The 15,715-nt window shown below is 50.4% G+C and overlaps 4 protein-coding genes across 4 annotated transcripts; 1 reads left to right on the forward strand and 3 right to left on the reverse strand.

Annotated features, from left to right (window-relative positions):
• The first annotated feature begins 2,604 nt into the window (after positions 1 to 2,604).
• BDZ83DRAFT_642630 (uncharacterized protein) lies at positions 2,605 to 3,461 on the forward strand. The gene has a single exon (XM_060509628.1). The coding sequence runs from the start codon at positions 2,961 to 2,963 to the stop codon at positions 3,255 to 3,257; it is 297 nt and encodes a 98-aa protein (XP_060358141.1). The 5' UTR covers positions 2,605 to 2,960; the 3' UTR covers positions 3,258 to 3,461.
• A 176-nt stretch (positions 3,462 to 3,637) lies between these two features.
• On the reverse strand, positions 3,638 to 4,771 carry BDZ83DRAFT_642632 (uncharacterized protein). Its single transcript, XM_060509629.1, has one exon. It carries the CDS (start codon positions 4,417 to 4,419, stop codon positions 4,123 to 4,125), a length of 297 nt encoding a protein of 98 aa, XP_060358142.1. The 5' UTR covers positions 4,420 to 4,771; the 3' UTR covers positions 3,638 to 4,122.
• A 1,295-nt stretch (positions 4,772 to 6,066) lies between these two features.
• Positions 6,067 to 8,040, reverse strand: BDZ83DRAFT_657660 (uncharacterized protein; the record flags this gene model as incomplete). Its single annotated transcript, XM_060510977.1, has 4 exons — positions 6,067 to 6,215; positions 7,127 to 7,195; positions 7,222 to 7,312; positions 7,978 to 8,040. The coding sequence occupies 4 exons, from the start codon at positions 8,038 to 8,040 to the stop codon at positions 6,067 to 6,069; spliced, it is 372 nt and encodes a 123-aa protein (XP_060358143.1).
• A 3,523-nt stretch (positions 8,041 to 11,563) lies between these two features.
• Positions 11,564 to 13,604, reverse strand: BDZ83DRAFT_174459 (uncharacterized protein). Its single transcript, XM_060501481.1, has 2 exons — positions 13,133 to 13,604; positions 11,564 to 13,082 (listed from the first exon to the last, which is right to left on the reverse strand). The coding sequence occupies exons 1-2, from the start codon at positions 13,397 to 13,399 to the stop codon at positions 11,718 to 11,720; spliced, it is 1,632 nt and encodes a 543-aa protein (XP_060358144.1). The 5' UTR covers positions 13,400 to 13,604; the 3' UTR covers positions 11,564 to 11,717.
• Positions 13,605 to 15,715: the final 2,111 nt, after the last annotated feature.

A 15,715-nucleotide genomic window follows, 5' to 3' on the forward strand; every position in this document is an offset into this window, starting at 1 on the left:
GATATCTGTGGTGGATGTGGTTGATAAGGCGAAGGTTCGAGGATTGTGTTCAGTGAACTACGGTACTAAAGAAATCCGATCAGCCAATAGGATGCATCTTACTGTGTCGCTGGGCAACTGATTTGATAGAAAGCGTCGACTTGCGTGCGCCCCGCAGGAAAGACCGTGTGGAGTTCTGTTGACGCACAAGCCACATTCCCCGTCGATCCTACTTGACTACAGCATGGTCTTTTAGCCTTCTTAGATCCGTCAGCTCCTCGCTGGTATGGAATGAATCAAGGTGTTTCTTCGGATTGGGCTACATGGTCTCTGAGGACCCTGAAATCACTATCATTCACTTCATAGAGACTCCGCTGGGGCAATTATGCTAGTCAATGGCCAGTATGTCTCGACTAATGACAGAGGGGAGGGTGGCCCGTCTTGCCAGCGGTTTTGGTGAGGATTCCCCCTGCATAGAGCTTGCCAGTGAGCGGACCGGGTCAACATCGATGCCTCGGAATCAACCTTGAAGCGGTAGGAGACCAACAAAACATGTCATTCGATGTACAACTAAAGACAACTTTGATGATCGAAGGCGCGAACGGTTTCCGACTATGTAAGTGGTTGAAGAGAACGGCAAACGGTCTGGTCGGCGTCAGGTGACATAAGGAGAGCGGAACACCAAAAGTACGCATCGGGTAGGGCGATGGATTACTCCATAGCTGTATGTAGCAATATGGGCTTTATTGTAAGTACATTCCTCCGCCGGACAGCTACATTGTCGCACTCAACCGCTGCTTACGCTAGATTGACCTTCAACGACGCTTCGAGATCTTCTTTCCGTGTAGTCTAGCGGCGATCTTGCTACCGGGACAGGGTAAGTCGCTTTCTTCCAAATCTTAGCCCAGGGGGTAGCCTTGGAGGATCATAGGTTGATTGAACATACCAACTCAGCTCTGGACCTGGGGAACTCGGGCTTTTCGGAAGACGTGTACTCATAGAGCCTGCTTTTGAAGCGGACTTGGACGTACACGTCGGCTCCATATCGTCGTCGTATCTGCTCACAACGCCACATGATATTTTTGACCGCTTTGTCGCAGTTCTCGTTGGTTCTGTCCCTTTTCTTTGGTGGCTGCTGACGAAAAGTCATGATGATCTGTTGGATAATACAGACTGCGACAAGCACCGGCCAAAGTCTATGCACGCGAGTGAAGCAGCGACTCTATCGTGCTGCGGCAGTAAGATTGAGGTTTCCGGTACAGTTTGTACAGTACAGTACTGTACTGCATACATAGTACTATACAATACCATAAAATGACAAGTAAGTTGTCGTTTTGCTCTTTCCAATGCATCCCTTTTCAAACAAACACATCACACGAACGTATGAGGCATAGGCGGCAGTGGAGTCGCCTTTGAGCCTATTCTGCGGTCGTTGGTTTCCTGGGCTTTTGTCACAGCTATCTCGCGAGCGCAGCCAGATTGGCGTTCATTCCATCTGCCTATGGGAAATTTGGACGCGGGCAAGCCTGACTGTCGAGTCCCGAAAGCTATTCGAGAGGTTGACCTCGAAGCCAAAACCGTGGGCTCAGGACAAGAGGCACGTACCAGACAGGGGTCAGCGCTTTGTTGATGAACGGGGAGGCATACGGCTCTTGGCTTTAGAAACATCGAGCGTGTGAGCAGAAGAGGGAGCAACACATGCTCACAACTTTATGCGGCTGCTGATATTGCTAACTAGATTCATATCTGTCCGCTCATGCTATATACGCAGAAGACTGCCTCGGCATGCCTGCTCACGCAAAGATGTCGCCTAAGTAAAGCTGCTTGCGCAGGATTCCGCTCAAGCAGAGCCGCCCACGCGTAAAATGTCTCAAGCAGAGTCGCTTGCGCAGGAATGTGCTTAAGCACACAACCGCTTAGGCAGCAATCCGCGCAAGCAAAGCCGCACAAGCAAAGCCGCACAAGCAAAGCCGCACAAGCAAAGCCGCACAAGCGGGAGTCTGCTTGAGCAGGTTCCCTACGAGAGTGGCCTGACCTGCATGGAGGAACCCATGTCCCACCTGCTGTTGCTAGGGTTCATCAGCACTTCTTCTCGAAACAGTGTTCACTGTGCAGCGGCAGTTGTAGATCACATCCACCAACTGTCCTCGATCGATGCAGCAGTCAGGAAGTGAGCTGGCCAAGTGAGAGACACTCAATGTATTGCTTTGTGCTAACTTCTTTCCTGCCATCCGAGATATTCATAATCCTGCCAAGTCCATGTTAGGCAGGGTTCCAGCGCGCCCAGAGTGAAATTAGAAGCGCTGGTTGATCTTCCTATTAGCTGATTATGACTGCGTTCGCTCGTTAGTTCATCTTGCAAGCACTCACGTTATCGGTGCTGTCCTTGATTACAGCTACGTAGCATGTGGACTTTGAGCTTCCTCTCTGCGCTGATCACCCTCTGGGTGGTAGACTAGGAGTACCTATGTATGGTGGGCGATAGGGGGCACTGTTGCAAAACCCCCTTGCCATTTCGTTTTGGGTTTAGATCATACTTATCCTAGTCGTCCGGTACTTAGAGATGCAATAAAAGATGTACTGCGGGATAGTAGCGGGATCGCACGGGGCGGGTTACTAGCAAACTCTTTGCGATATACCTTAACTAAAATGATGGGCTAGGTAGGTACTATTACTATATAAATGCTAACTACTAATTGACCAGAGTACGCTCCTAACAGTATAGATCACGACCTAAAATCCCCTTGGTTTATCTCTCTCATAATAGTAGATCCTTTCTCACAACAACGGAAATAATTCTTCCATCATAGTATTCTTGAGAGACATGGTTCGAATCATCAGTGCACGGTGAGGCGTGGCTTAGTGAGTGGCCTGCCGCAGTAATACGCTACGGATCCGCAGCGAATTCGCAACGCCGCAATCAAGGCGGGTGGCCTGTTGACTTAATCCGCCACGGGCAAGCTTACAGCGAAGATCACCGTATGTTCAGGAGATCAACTTTCGAACTCAGGACTGTTAACCTACCATCCGACAGAAGAAAAACAAGTCGGAAAAAAACTCCGCCTCGTGACTCACCACGCAGTTTCCCGTGCCGGAAATACTTCACACGCGCCACCAAGGCCCCCGGCCATGAGTATGCCTCTCAAAATCAATGTAGACTCTGTCTGGCCATGCGCGAAGGTTGTCACGATGGTTTTAATGGCGTAGACACGGGTGCTGCATGCCGGGACTGCGCAAAGACCGGCCACACATGCCTATCCAAAGCCCAGCCCTCGTGAGGGCACGTAGGGATGATTTCAGTATATTTAATCAAAGCTGAAGTGGACAGAACTTTGAGCGGGGCTTCCGCGGGGGGAGAACGCTCATGTGGTCCTCCGCGGAATCGGCGCGGTGAGTCGTGGCAGAATCCGGGCTTTCAGCCCGGATCCACTAATCGGGTCTAGCCTGTAACATCTCCTGCTATGTCACTTCTAGTGGCCTCTATGGCAGGCTATAGAGGTCACTGTTGCAAAACCCCAAATTCTTTGCAAAAATTCTGAATTAGGTTAGGGTGCTGATCGACCAGCCCCGCAGTACATCAACCTTTGTACCTCAGCTTGGTTTTCGCGACGAGGACAATACCTTTTTGACAGAAGCGAGTCCGCTGCGAACCAGCAAATCGTAATCCAATTCAGTACGAAAGCCGAGAACATAGCAATAGGAGGCAGGTAATGCATCAGGAACCGACTTTACTCAATTATCCTCATCATCTTGTTTCCCCTCTTCGTCGTCATCTTCCTCTGCCTTTTTAAGTTGCTACTACTATATCAACGTTCCTATTCGCATTTCTGAACTATCCAGACTTACGGCGCAGAGCCGAACAGCCAAGGAGATAATTTCTAAAGCTATCGTTCTTCTCTCCTCAAGGCTCTGCTCAGCAATTTCACCGAAAGAAGCCGGAGAGGCCACTGGAAGTGACATAGCAGGAGATGTTACAGGCTAGACCCGATTAGTGGATCCGGGCTGAAAGCCCGGATTCTGCCACGACTCACCGCGCCGATTCCGCGGAGGACCACATGAGCGTTCTCCCCCCGCGGAAGCCCCGCTCAAAGTTCTGTCCACTTCAGCTTTGATTAAATATACTGAAATCATCCCTACGTGCCCTCACGAGGGCTGGGCTTTGGATAGGCATGTGTGGCCGGTCTTTGCGCAGTCCCGGCATGCAGCACCCGTGTCTACGCCATTAAAACCATCGTGACAACCTTCGCGCATGGCCAGACAGAGTCTACATTGATTTTGAGAGGCATACTCATGGCCGGGGGCCTTGGTGGCGCGTGTGAAGTATTTCCGGCACGGGAAACTGCGTGGTGAGTCACGAGGCGGAGTTTTTTTCCGACTTGTTTTTCTTCTGTCGGATGGTAGGTTAACAGTCCTGAGTTCGAAAGTTGATCTCCTGAACATACGGTGATCTTCGCTGTAAGCTTGCCCGTGGCGGATTAAGTCAACAGGCCACCCGCCTTGATTGCGGCGTTGCGAATTCGCTGCGGATCCGTAGCGTATTACTGCGGCAGGCCACTCACCAAGCCACGCCTCACCGTGCACTGATGATTCGAACCATGTCTCTCAAGAATACTATGATGGAAGAATTATTTCCGTTGTTGTGAGAAAGGATCTACTATTATGAGAGAGATAAACCAAGGGGATTTTAGGTCGTGATCTATACTGTTAGGAGCGTGCTCTGGTCAATTGGTAGTTAGCATTCATGTGGCAATGGCACCTACCTAGCCCATCATTTCTGTTGAGGTATATCGCATGGGGTTTGCTGGTGACCCGCCCCGTGCGATCCCGCTGCTATCCCGCAGTACATCTTTCACTGCATCTCTAAGTACCGGACGACTAGGATGAGTATGATCTAAACCCAAAACGAAATGGCAAGGGGGTTTTGCAACAGTGCCCCCTATCGCCCACCGTACCTATCCCAGTGCACTCGTTACAATGATCGTCACACTATGCCTAGGGGGACCCTATGGTCTTACACAAGCATGACTAAGTTTGCCAAGAATTTGCCGATATAGGGGGTCTTCATTGCACTACAAAGATAGTCGGGATACAGTATTCCGATAGCCACTCATTCCTCATTTTCATCAATACGTTCATTCCATTGACCCCCACCTACCAATCGTGTCCCGACACCATTTTCTCCCCATCCGAAGTGCCAGTTTGGTGATACCATCGGGAACCGGGGCTTTCAGCGACATCAGCCAACCTGACAAATCAAGCTAATCAAGTGTTATTGCAAAAGAACAGCGACATGCGCAGCTGAGTGCATCTCTAGTCCGGAAACATTGCGCAAAGAGCATAGAACTTATCAGCATGGCGCTTACGAGGAGTTGCATTAGGGCTTTGCAATACGCGTAGTGTAAGGTGGGGTGCAGTGGAAGGGCAACAGGCAAGAGAGGAACAACTGCAGGCGATTAAACATGCCACAGGGCAATGGCTGAGACAATGATTTATTCCGAGTAGTCGGTGAGGAGATCAGCATGTCCGACTGGATAGTAGGTCTGGCTAAGGGTTTGTCGTGAAAAAGGTAAGACAAAGGCTGCTTGGGGGGTCAAGCCTCTTGGCTCAAAAGTGAAGGGGGCGTGGGTGGCCAGAGCAAAGCTCCTGAGGACACTGCGCAATTCGGTAAGTGGTGTAGAAAGCCCCTTACGGGTACCCGCTCGATCCGTAGGCGGTGGACAAGCGCCAACCGTAGCACTGGGGTGTGAGACTGGTGCTTCGCGTGAACCAGTCTGCGACTCGGGTGTTTGATCTTGTGAGCAAGCGGTGAGATTTCCCGTGGAGTCGCCACTTGGACGGTGCGGATCCAGGAAGGCGGTGTCATGCTGAGTGCAGGGTTCCACGGTGAGTCGTAACGGTGGGGATGCTGAGCGTCTAGATAGGAAGGTGGTGTGACTGACGGGGTCTCGGATCAAGCACGGACATTCCATTCAGTCAGGCAGGCGGTATGGAGCCCGGCACATCAAGGGCCATTTTAGGCAGGCGGTGAACTTGATTACTCACTTCCCTGTATTCGGCCTCGGCATCACCTCAAGAGATGAAGCTTATTCAACGAGCAAATGCTGAAAGCAGAGTCGAAGAAGGCCGGGGACACATGTACTGCCATGCGGTACCCAATGAGAAACGCTTTGTCCTGAACGCGAGGCCCTTAGTAGATCTGCCAGTAATGAAATTCCAGGCCTCCTGAAGGCTCATATCTGGAAGTGTGTAGAGGTGTTGTCGTAATGCACGACGTATACTAGACGCCAAGCACATCTTTATCAGAGCGATGAGCTCGATGTGCAAGTCACGTGATCTATGGCAAAGATCTCTGTGCAAACAGACAAATCCCAATGTCTCTTAGTATGAACTCAAATCATTTCTCGAAAGTCTCGAGTCCTACATTTTCGACCCGTTACGATCGAAGCCCTCATGTTTGGTATCTCATAAGTATACTATTGTACCAATGATACTTTATGTATTGTTCTCACAGCAGTCGTCGGCTTTTCGTAGTCCATATGTATACGGGAGACTGCACATGTTCGCTGAGGACCTAGAACAGTCTTGACGCTAACATCCGCTACAGGCCCATGTTTCCCGGCCCAGCTCAAGCAGTGAACAGCTATTGCGATTTCGGCCAAGGTCAAAGATGTAAGACAGTCAGGAGCACTTTGGTACAAGATCAACGATAGAATCGAATCGAGTCCTGAGCACGCACCGTCGAGCGGGACAGTACAGCAGCAAGCGCATTGACTGATGTCGGCCATATGCGAGGCAGTAGAGGCGTTGACACCCATAGACAAGCCCCCACGAGATGCTAAGAGATGATGGACGGTCGATCTCACCCAGCTACGGCAGATTCGCACTGGCTGGAAGAATCGAGCGTGGGGAAGAGAAGGCCTAGCACCAGTCAACCGGACCCTAGAAGAACGCACGTTGTAGTATCACGTGGCCAGGATTTTCAGCATTGCAAGTCGAAGTACCCTAGCTCAAATGGTCGACTGTGTGTCCGGTAAATAGTTAGCAGAGGTTTAAGCTTCGGCTGAAACCATAGTATGCTGCGCCCGACTGCTGTAGGTAGTTAAGTCAAAATGCGAATTAAACAAGATCAGCCAACTTGACGACTTACAGTAAGCTAACCAAGTGTGTGGCGGAAGAGCAGCGACTTGTGCAGCTGAGTGCATCTCTTGTCTAGAAACTTTACAGAAAGAGTACAGAACCTACTGGCATGGCGCTCCCAAGTGGTTGCATGGGGCTTCACAATACGCGTAGTGTAAGGTGGGTTGCAGTAGAATGGCAGCGGGCGAGAGAGGGACTGTTGCATTGTTGCGAGTTATTGAGAGATTACTAGCAGACGGTCAGCTGTGCCACAGAGTGTGACTGAGAAGATGTTTTAGTTCGAGTAAGCGCTGAACAGGTTAGCCCGTCTGACCAGGAGATGAGGTTTGTAATGTAGGTTAAACATAGGCTGCTCAGGGAAGGCGGCGTGGTTGGCCAGAGCAAAGCTATGGGATGCCACCTGGTCAGTAGGCGGTGAACGAGTTCGACGCAAAGCCCTGGGCGGTGAAGCTGGTAGAACTCAAGTCGGCGATGTTTTGGGCAAGCGGTGGAGCAGGCGGTGAAAATCTCACCTAGAGGATGCAGTATCAGGAAGGCGGTGTTATCATGCAGTCCGGGCTTTATGTGGGGGTTCACCCTCTCTATTGAACTTTGTGGTAAAAAGCTCGAGCATTCTATGCTGCTTTGAGCAGGCGGTGTGATAGAGTGCATCACTTGGCCATCTTGGGCAGGCGGTGATCACGAACAGCCTTCCCCCTGACCCCGTACTTGGCATCGAATCGTTATCAGGCGATAAAGCAGCACAGACGCTCCACTGAAATCGGCTCAAGCGCAGTGAAAAAGAACGGGATACCCTCGCGTTTCCAAAACCAATCGGGCCAGGGTTGCCCAAACACCTGTTAAGGGCTGGACACTGCTTACCTTTGATCTACTGCAAGCCAGCAAACTACCGCAAGGGAAATAGCCGCCCTTATTTTGAATCATTGTGCCACTGCTGACTAGAATGAAGATTTGTCACGCAGCCTCATGAAAGCCACTCACGAGTCTCTGATTGCACACACCACTAATGATGCGAATTCTCGATCATCTTTTATGTAATACGATGTCTATGCGACTTCACGAGGACTTCAGAAACCACGATACACTGGAATGTGGCACAGAAGTGGCTCAGGCAATGTAAGCCTGGAATGCCGGACTGCCTCTGGTGGGGCTTGGCAACGACGAAAGGGGTTCGTTCACCCATTGCCATTCGATGCCAAGGTCGTTACATGATCGTTACATGATCACTGATGTGAGATCGAGAATGAAGCTGGCCAAAGGAGTAATGGAGGAACTTGTTGACATCTGCGATGACATGATCTGCACTCTGCTCATCTGATGCGTTCCTCGACCCTGGAGGGCTTACACTGCCAATCTCCATCCTGTGCTTTCCAATCCGCATTGACCTCCTTTTGGATTTTGGTGTTTTGGGTAATCCGAAAAATCTTTCGAAGGCTTGTTTTCCTGGCGAATTCCGCGTGGAAGCAAGCCTCGTGTTGCTTGGGAGCTGACCGAGCCAGTTTAAGGGAGTGCTTCTCCTCCCAGATAGTCTGTCTCCATCCAAAAACATATAGAAGCTCTCAACAGCGATATTTCCCGGTTCAGAGTCAAACTCTATAGAGCAGCTAGCAGGAATCCGGCCCCTGCGAGACCGGCGGAGGGCTGGAGTTGGAGGAGATGGGGATGGAAAAGCTGAGGTTGAAGGGCCTGGAGATGGAGGGGCTGTCAGGGAGATGAAGACTCATTATCAGAAGCGACGACCTCTCGAGGCGCAGTCGATGATACGCTACTGGTCGAGAAGCGTTGAGCAATGGACTACCGCTTTAGCTTCGTGCCTTGAATCGCCCAGATGTTGGCTGACGCTAGGGACTGCTGATGGCCTAGGGAGATTTCGTCCAGGATTCGACCGATGCCAGTAGGCGTAACGCTGTATCGGCTCTCTCGAGACGTCACAGACGATGACAATACCGGAGAAAGCAGGTCGTGTTCAGTCGACTGCATCATGAAGTCAGACAATCTACACAGTCATGACAACGTCGGAGCCCTCTTGGGTTTGCTCGTTGCTAGCTGACGGCGGTCGAAAAGATGTCATCCGAGCTGGAATGGTGTCTCCCAGCGAAGTTCTTGGCAAAATGATTTGTTATTTTTGCCTGAGGGCGAGATGTTGTCTCCGCTGTTGTCCTCGGCGTATATGCAACGTCATCAACGATCGGCTGGGAACTTCCATGCGCTTGCCCAACTCCACTCGAGAGGCACATCAACTGACTCTGTTACAAAGAGGATACAGGACGAGCTGTCTAAGGATTACGGCATCTGGCATACAACATTCTTTGAATTAGGAGGAAGTGGGCAATAATCGTTGAGCCCCTTCACTCAGCCATTGCGGCTGCCAACAAATCCACTGGTTTCACATGGCTGCTGGGCATACTCTGTGTCGTCGTACGCCATCTATGTGAGATGAAATGGACCAGTCGCTTTGTCTGCCACTCACTGAAATCTAGTTGAGAGAGAGCTCAGGAAGAGAGTCTTTGAGCGGCGCTCAGTAACCTGACGTTGTAAACAGATCTCTGCGAACAGGCTGGCAAGTACACCGAGTTTGCCAGCAGTACTTAATTATCCTAGTATACCGTGCTTACTCTTGGATAGGTAAATAGTCTTTCGCTCCTCATAAATCTTCTGTGACCTTCGTCGCCGACCTGTCGCTTCTTTACGCAAGTCTTTGCAGCTGAACGGGCAAGTGTCTCCCATGGCGTAGCTAGGATGTCAAATCTGCCGTCTTACCACAGCTGCTTTGGAGACTGCAAAGGGATGCTGGCGGTCGAAGCCCCTGAAATACATTCTGCACGACCGCATAGCAGAGCCTTGTTTACGGCTGATACGGAACAAGGCTAGATCGTCCAAGCATGTCTCCCAAAGATTGATACCGCACCTAATCTATCAAAAGGATGGCACGTATGAGTCTGGCAGACACTCCGAAATGGCGGCACTCTATACTCATACTGAAGCTTGGGCAACAAAATTGAAAAAAGTTAAGAAAAGAAAACCGAACATAAGGGTGAAGGCACCTCTATGAATGATTGATGAAGTCGTCCCCACCACTCTAGGCCGCTCAACTTAGGGTGATGTAGAAAGCAAGAAGCAAGTTCTCCATCATATCACGATCTGTTGGTTTGATAAAGTAATTAAGCTTGAGGGATGGAGCCATGTCCTTGCGGGCATGCACGAGTGACCTGGAATGGTGGCATCACCTCTAATGACTACGGTTGTGTCAGATCTTCCGCGTCCTGGTGATATCTGCCAGAATAATAAGTGTGCGCAGATATTTCCAGCTCTTATCATGACATCTACCTCCTTCTGCAGCGATTGGGATTGACTCGATCCAAGGTCAATCCTAGATTTTGCAACTATGTGATCGGTTAGGCCGAGGCCATTGGCAGAGTTCGTCGACAGTTCTGTAGCCGAAACATACCCAAGTTGGTAAGGCGCAAGTAACATGGTTTGGTCTCGATCAGCTAAAATTCCTTGCTGAATCACTGTTGAAATCCCATACAGAGTCGTCAAGCAATAGAATACATCATGGCCTGAATCGGTTCTACGTCCAGGGATTTTGTACCGCCATGTCATCTGGCAAGATTGTCGAGCCATGCAATCGTTGCAGTCTCAACGGCAAAGTCGCTGCCAAATCGACCCCAGCATATTCGATTCTGCGACTGCAAGTACATCTCCTCTTTGGTCGTTTGAGCTTTGCATCGGCCCGAAATTGCGTCCTTCTGGGAGGCCTCCTACCCGGTCCGTCCAGGATACACAGCCAGCACAAACATTCAAAACACACATCCAGCACAAACATCCGGCACATACACTCAGAACACACACCAGCACAAACATCCGGCACAAACATCCGGCACAAAATCCACATACACTCAGAACACACACCCAGCACAAAAAAAAAACATCCAGCACAAACATCCGGCACAAACATCCGGCACATACACTCAGAACACACTCAGCACAAACACCAGCACAAACACCCACAAACATCCGCACAAAATGCACAAACATCCGCACAACATCCGGCACAAACATCCGGCACAACATCCGCACAACATCCGGCACACATCCGGCACAAACATCCGGCACATACATCAGAAAAAACACAAACACCAAGAAAACATCCAACAAACATCCGGCACAAACATCCAGGACACACATCCAGAACACAGAACATTCCATTGGACTGCGTGCCAAGGTGTTGTGAGGTACAGCACGAGTCGTGACGAAGTCATATTTTCTTATCTTGCGGCGACGTATCGCTGACGCAGCACAATAAATATTTCTTTCTACTGCCACACGTTACGTCTTGCGTCTTAACCTGACCCTAGGGGTCATTGAGAACCATATGCTGTAATTCGAACCTGCTCTAGAGATATAAATCTCATAGATCCACATCCAGAGTGCACGTCTGGGATATCATTTTGGTCAGATGTTTTAGGCATAGATCACATAGCAGATTGTATTGTGGATGTAGATTTGGACGAACGGCTGAAACTGTGCAATAGCGCTCGATGCAATTGAATCATAGTACAAAGGGGCAAAACGAAAAATTGATCAGGCAAGCTACAATACTACCATCCTATGTTTCTCATGTCCACATGACTGCTGTCTACCAAAAAAATGCAATCACTCCCTTTCTGAATGATTTCGTTGTAACATTCGTCAACCAGAAGTGGGTACTTTTTGGGTGAGAATGGGATGGTTCGAGAATGTGACAGCATCAAACCCCGCACGAAACTTTCAACTCGAGCCTTATTTCCTTGAACAGTCGTGTCAAAAACCAAATGTTCTTCCTTCTGCAATATTCCCTCCTTCATGATCTTGAAAGTGACTCGGCGTTGATTCTCTTCATGATCCGCCACGGCATCTGTGCTCTCTGCTGCTGTTGTCTGAGTTCGTGACTCCCTTGAATCCTGCTGCCGATCGTCCATGTTGTCTTCATGACTGTCCAGAAGCGTAGTAGCGATTGCTTCTACTTCGTCATAGCTTCGATGATGAGACACCGCGGACAGCATCGAGTCCGCGTCCGAAGTAAAAGACAGCTTGCGGAAAAAAGCCACATAGATAGTTCTAAGCAGAAACACGCTAGTTATTGACTTTCCTTTCAAAACCGGTTGCTGATTCATGATGTCGAGAAAGAGAAACTCCTTGTTTCTCTCATAAGCCTCTCGAGTGGACCATGGACGCACGTTGAGTTTAGGTCCTTTGTCGCTAGTGACGAATGGTTGCAGCGTACTGCGTTTCGAACGAGGGTCTGCATCCTGAACAGGCCAAGATGTCCGACGTTGCATGTCAGGATAAGACTCCGCATGCAGGACTGTGTTCTGTTCCGGGCAGAGTGACTTGAGGACCATAATTTTATCGGTCTCAAAGTACAAACGAGAAGCCAAAATTGCAAATTGGGGGAGTACACTGGGATTCGTAGTCATGTTTTGGAAATGTCGCATTGCAAAAAGCCACATTTGACACCATCCAGCATCGAATTGAAGTTCTGGCTCGATGACGCGGACTTCGAGCGTCGAGTCGGACGTTTGGACGGGATAGCGGTTGTCTTCTATCGTAGGTCGTTTGAAACTGGCCCGGAAGGCATCATGTAGGCTACCGTATCGAGGAAGCGATACAAGTGACTTCATGCAGCTCGCACATTCTTCAAGGTACCTGAAATGTTTGAAGAATGTCGATACCGAAAGGACTACGACGTTTAAGCTGCAAAGATTTTGCCAGAAGAATTTCCGTTCAGTTTGGTCGAAGTTCCTGAACGCTCGACCGCTGGCAACAATGCTGTGGAGATCTCGTTCATCTCTGGCAGAGAAGCCAGGACACTTGAGCTCCAAGAACTGTACTGTATCCGTGTCGATTTTGACTAGGTTGGACTCAACTCCTCCAACGATGTGCAGCCAAATATCATAGATCAGTCCCAAATAATTGACAATTTCCTGGACTTATCGTTAGTCAGGTCCAGGAAAGAAGCAGATGGAATACAAACCTCATCGCATCGCACGCTCATGAATTTGTGAAGACTACCCGTCGACATACCCGATCGGATGCCCGTGATACCTGCCAGTTTCTCGAATGCGCTACGCAACTGCGGATGATCAGCAATCTGCCTCACGCCCCTCTTCTGATTGGAAGATAAGAGGTCTTCCAAACGATGGACCTGTCGTGTTTGTTGATTCTTCCTATACCGCAGTATCTCAAAGAAGGTGTCGCTCTCTGTAGATACTTTGTTGATAGCGAAGGGATCGTCTGCCATGATGAAGATATGGTTTCCAGGTGATCCCAGATTTAACTCTGTGCTTACTCCTTTACTTTATACACGCACCTACGCCTCTGTACGCAATTCAGAAGGACGATGAGGAGCCGTATGTGGCATTGCCACAGGATCATTAAGAAAAAACCCCCACTGGTCATGTCTCCTTGTATTTCATCCAGTAGGTTAATCAGCAAATGTTTGCGGTCGTCCAGTCACACGAATCCAACTTTGGATTTTGGATGTCTGACTCTAAGGATGGGGCCATTTTGGGATGGTCTCAGTAACCAGTGGCAATTGACGCTAACGCAAGCACGAATTGGTAGGTGAAAGCCGTTTTGCTTTCCCGTCGAAGTAAGAGATCGCTTCGAGACCTTCCTGATGTCGGGCTGTACAATACTGTCTACAGTACCCTGTACATACATACATACATAGTTTATTACGCCCCGGCTAAGCTATCCTTCGTTCATACATACATACATACATAGTTTATTACGCCCCGGCTAAGCTGTTTAGGGCTCGCATGATTATCTACATATTCTCCACATTCGTTCATATCCTTGCCTCCCAGAAGCCCATACAAGTCTTGTTCGTCTCCGTATGTGTCTTTTTTAGTTTTGCATGTCGATGCTGCGGTTGCTCGTGGGGTTAGTAGCAGGCCATCTCGGAGTTGTTTCTCAAAGTGTTCGACGTCCTATCGTCGGCGGCCGAAGCTAGTCCTGCTGTCGATGGCACGAGGATGCGTGGGGGTGTCTCCGGTTAATTTGATGATGTTAGTTGCGTGTGGTTTCGCTGCTGGCTGATCTGTGCATCTAGCCTCTCCGTGCTCATGGCGAACTTGATCGTCTCTTTGACAACGTCTACGCTTGGCGACCAATCCTTAGGGTCGGACGCGCGCTTTCCTCCCAGGAAGTATGACAGATTTCCTCTCCGCGTTTCCGTCTGTTGGAGCATCCGAGTCCGCTGTGCCGTCCACTGTGTGCATCGAAAGAGAAAATGCTCTACCGTTTCTGCAGATTGCCCGCAAGCGCATAGCGCCGCGGCGGTTGCGCCGATCTGGTAGAGGTACCAGTTCAGCCTTGCCATTCCGGTGCGTAGTTGCGCTAGAATGCTGGCTTCTTTCCAGGCCAGTCCGTCATACAGCTTGCGTGTGTGGTTTCCCGGCAGGGCTATGTCGATCTTCTTCGAATATGCTCCTACGTTGTCGGGCAAGGCTCCGTGCTTCTGTCGCACGCTCTGTAAAGCGATCCTAAGTGCCGTCGAGTAGGCTCTGGCCGGCCGTTTTTGTGGTGTCTTGTTTACTTGGGTACTTTCCTTTGCTGCTGCTTTGGCCGCTTGCGCCAGGTCTGACTCTATCGATGATGGAAGCCAGAAGAGAGTGACTCTGTTGCCTCGTCTCTGCAGAGCTTGCACGCTGGCATATAGTTGTCGGATCTCTTGTTGGCCTGACTGCTGCCGCGGGTTGTGCATCACCAACACTGCCGCTTTGTTGCGGGTGAAGACGTGGATGGCCCGGTACTCGAGTCTCTCTGGGAGAGACTTGACCGCTTCTGCCAGTGCCGCTAGCTCTGCTACATACGGGTTCTGCTCCGTTCTCTGACCGAACGTACGCGAGGCCGTCACGACGCCACCGCCCCCTCTGAAAGATGCGGGCAGCGTCGTCGCCGTTCCAAAGCCCACAACCTCGTTTCTCGCTGAGCTCCCTGTCGCTATCCTCACTGCCCATCCAGACCGGATTGCCTTGATGGCCTTGACCGTGTCGTCGTCGACTACTGTATCAATACGACGTTCCCAAGGAGCGATCGAATACCCTTCGATAGTCTCCAGCTTGTCAAGGGGTAGGTCGCGATAGGCCTCCGCCATCAACTGGAAGGGTGACGGAAACCGTCTAAAGGCCACCGCCCGCAGACGTCGAAGCGGATGGGTCTTGGGAAGGCTTCGCATCCGTACCCAGAATGTGGTTGATTTTCTGTCGTATCTCTCTTGCGCCGATTGTATGCTTGCCTCCGCTTCAGCGACCGCCGTGGCCACCGTGTTGAAGGTTCCCACGATCGCTTGGGCGCCAATCCTCTGCACTCGGTTGATCACCCTCATCTGCGCTGCTCGACACCTGTACCTCCAGACGTTCGACGCGTAGTCCATCGTCGGTGCTACGGCCGCCACGAAAAGCTGTCTGGCCGTCGCCGGAGACAGGCCTTTGAGCCGTTTGAGCCCCAGCACGGCCTCCAGCCCTTTTGTCGTCGCGTCTGCGATGTGCTTTTCGAAACGGAGTTTCGTGTCCATCATCACTCCCAATACTTTGACGTGGTCCTTTGCTCG

Source organism: Colletotrichum acutatum (assembly GCF_030867785.1).
Source record: "Colletotrichum acutatum strain CBS 112980 chromosome Unknown BDZ83scaffold_204, whole genome shotgun sequence".
In the NCBI taxonomy this organism is placed as follows: Eukaryota; Fungi; Ascomycota; class Sordariomycetes; order Glomerellales; family Glomerellaceae; genus Colletotrichum; species Colletotrichum acutatum.